Source organism: Eimeria acervulina, genomic scaffold (assembly GCF_000499425.1).
Source record: "Eimeria acervulina Houghton genomic scaffold, Eah_scaff136, whole genome shotgun sequence".
NCBI lineage: Eukaryota > Apicomplexa > Conoidasida > Eucoccidiorida > Eimeriidae > Eimeria > Eimeria acervulina.
In genome coordinates, this window is record NW_013550270.1 from 17349 (window position 1) to 17978 (window position 630).

Sequence of the window (630 nt, forward strand, 5' to 3'; positions counted from 1 at the left end):
GCTTCCATCATTGCGGTGTTATCCCTAGCAGCAGCGCAGCATCAACAGGAAGATGAGCAGCAACAGCGGCAGCAGCAGCAACAGCAGCGCCCAGCAGGGCGAGACACACCACTGCGAAGACAGCAGCAGCAGCAGCAGCAACAGCAGCAGCAGCAGCAGCTCGGAGGCTCCTGAGGTTCACGGGTCTGCTTCTGGGGAGTGTTTAGTTTGTTACGATGATATAACTGAGGAGACATATTGCGAATACAGCGTCAAAGGAGACAGCAAGTGGCATGCCTCGCTCTTCTGCTACCCCTGCGTGCAGCAGCTGCAGCAGTCCCAGGTCAGTCTCTTAAATGCCTGCTGCTGCTGCTGCTACTGCCGCTGCTGCTGCTACTGCTGCTGCTGCTGCTGCTGCAGTGTTCCTGGAGTTTGTGAGAGGTTGTCTGTGTCTGTTTGTCTGTCTGTCTCTCCGTCTCTGTTTGTCTTCGTGACTCTTTCTTTTACTGTCTGTCTCTGTCTCTGTCTCTGTCTCTCTCTGTCTCTGTGTCTCTGTCTCTGTCTCTCTCTGTCTGTCTCTCTCTGTCTCTCTCTCTGTCTGTGTCTCTCTCTATCTCTGTCTCTCTCTGTCTCTGTCTCTTCTTTTGTGTT

General features: G+C 53.5%; 1 protein-coding gene across 1 annotated transcript in view; it reads left to right on the plus strand.

Annotated features, from left to right (window-relative positions):
* Positions 1–52: 52 nt before the first annotated feature.
* Positions 53–630, plus strand: part of EAH_00019900 (hypothetical protein, conserved) — a gene marked incomplete at both ends in the record, with an annotated part of 2331 nt that continues 1753 nt past the window's right edge. Inside the window, one exon of the mRNA XM_013397238.1 lies at positions 53–322. Within this exon, the coding sequence (XP_013252692.1) occupies positions 53–322 (270 nt within the window). The remainder of the gene's footprint in view (positions 323–630) is intronic.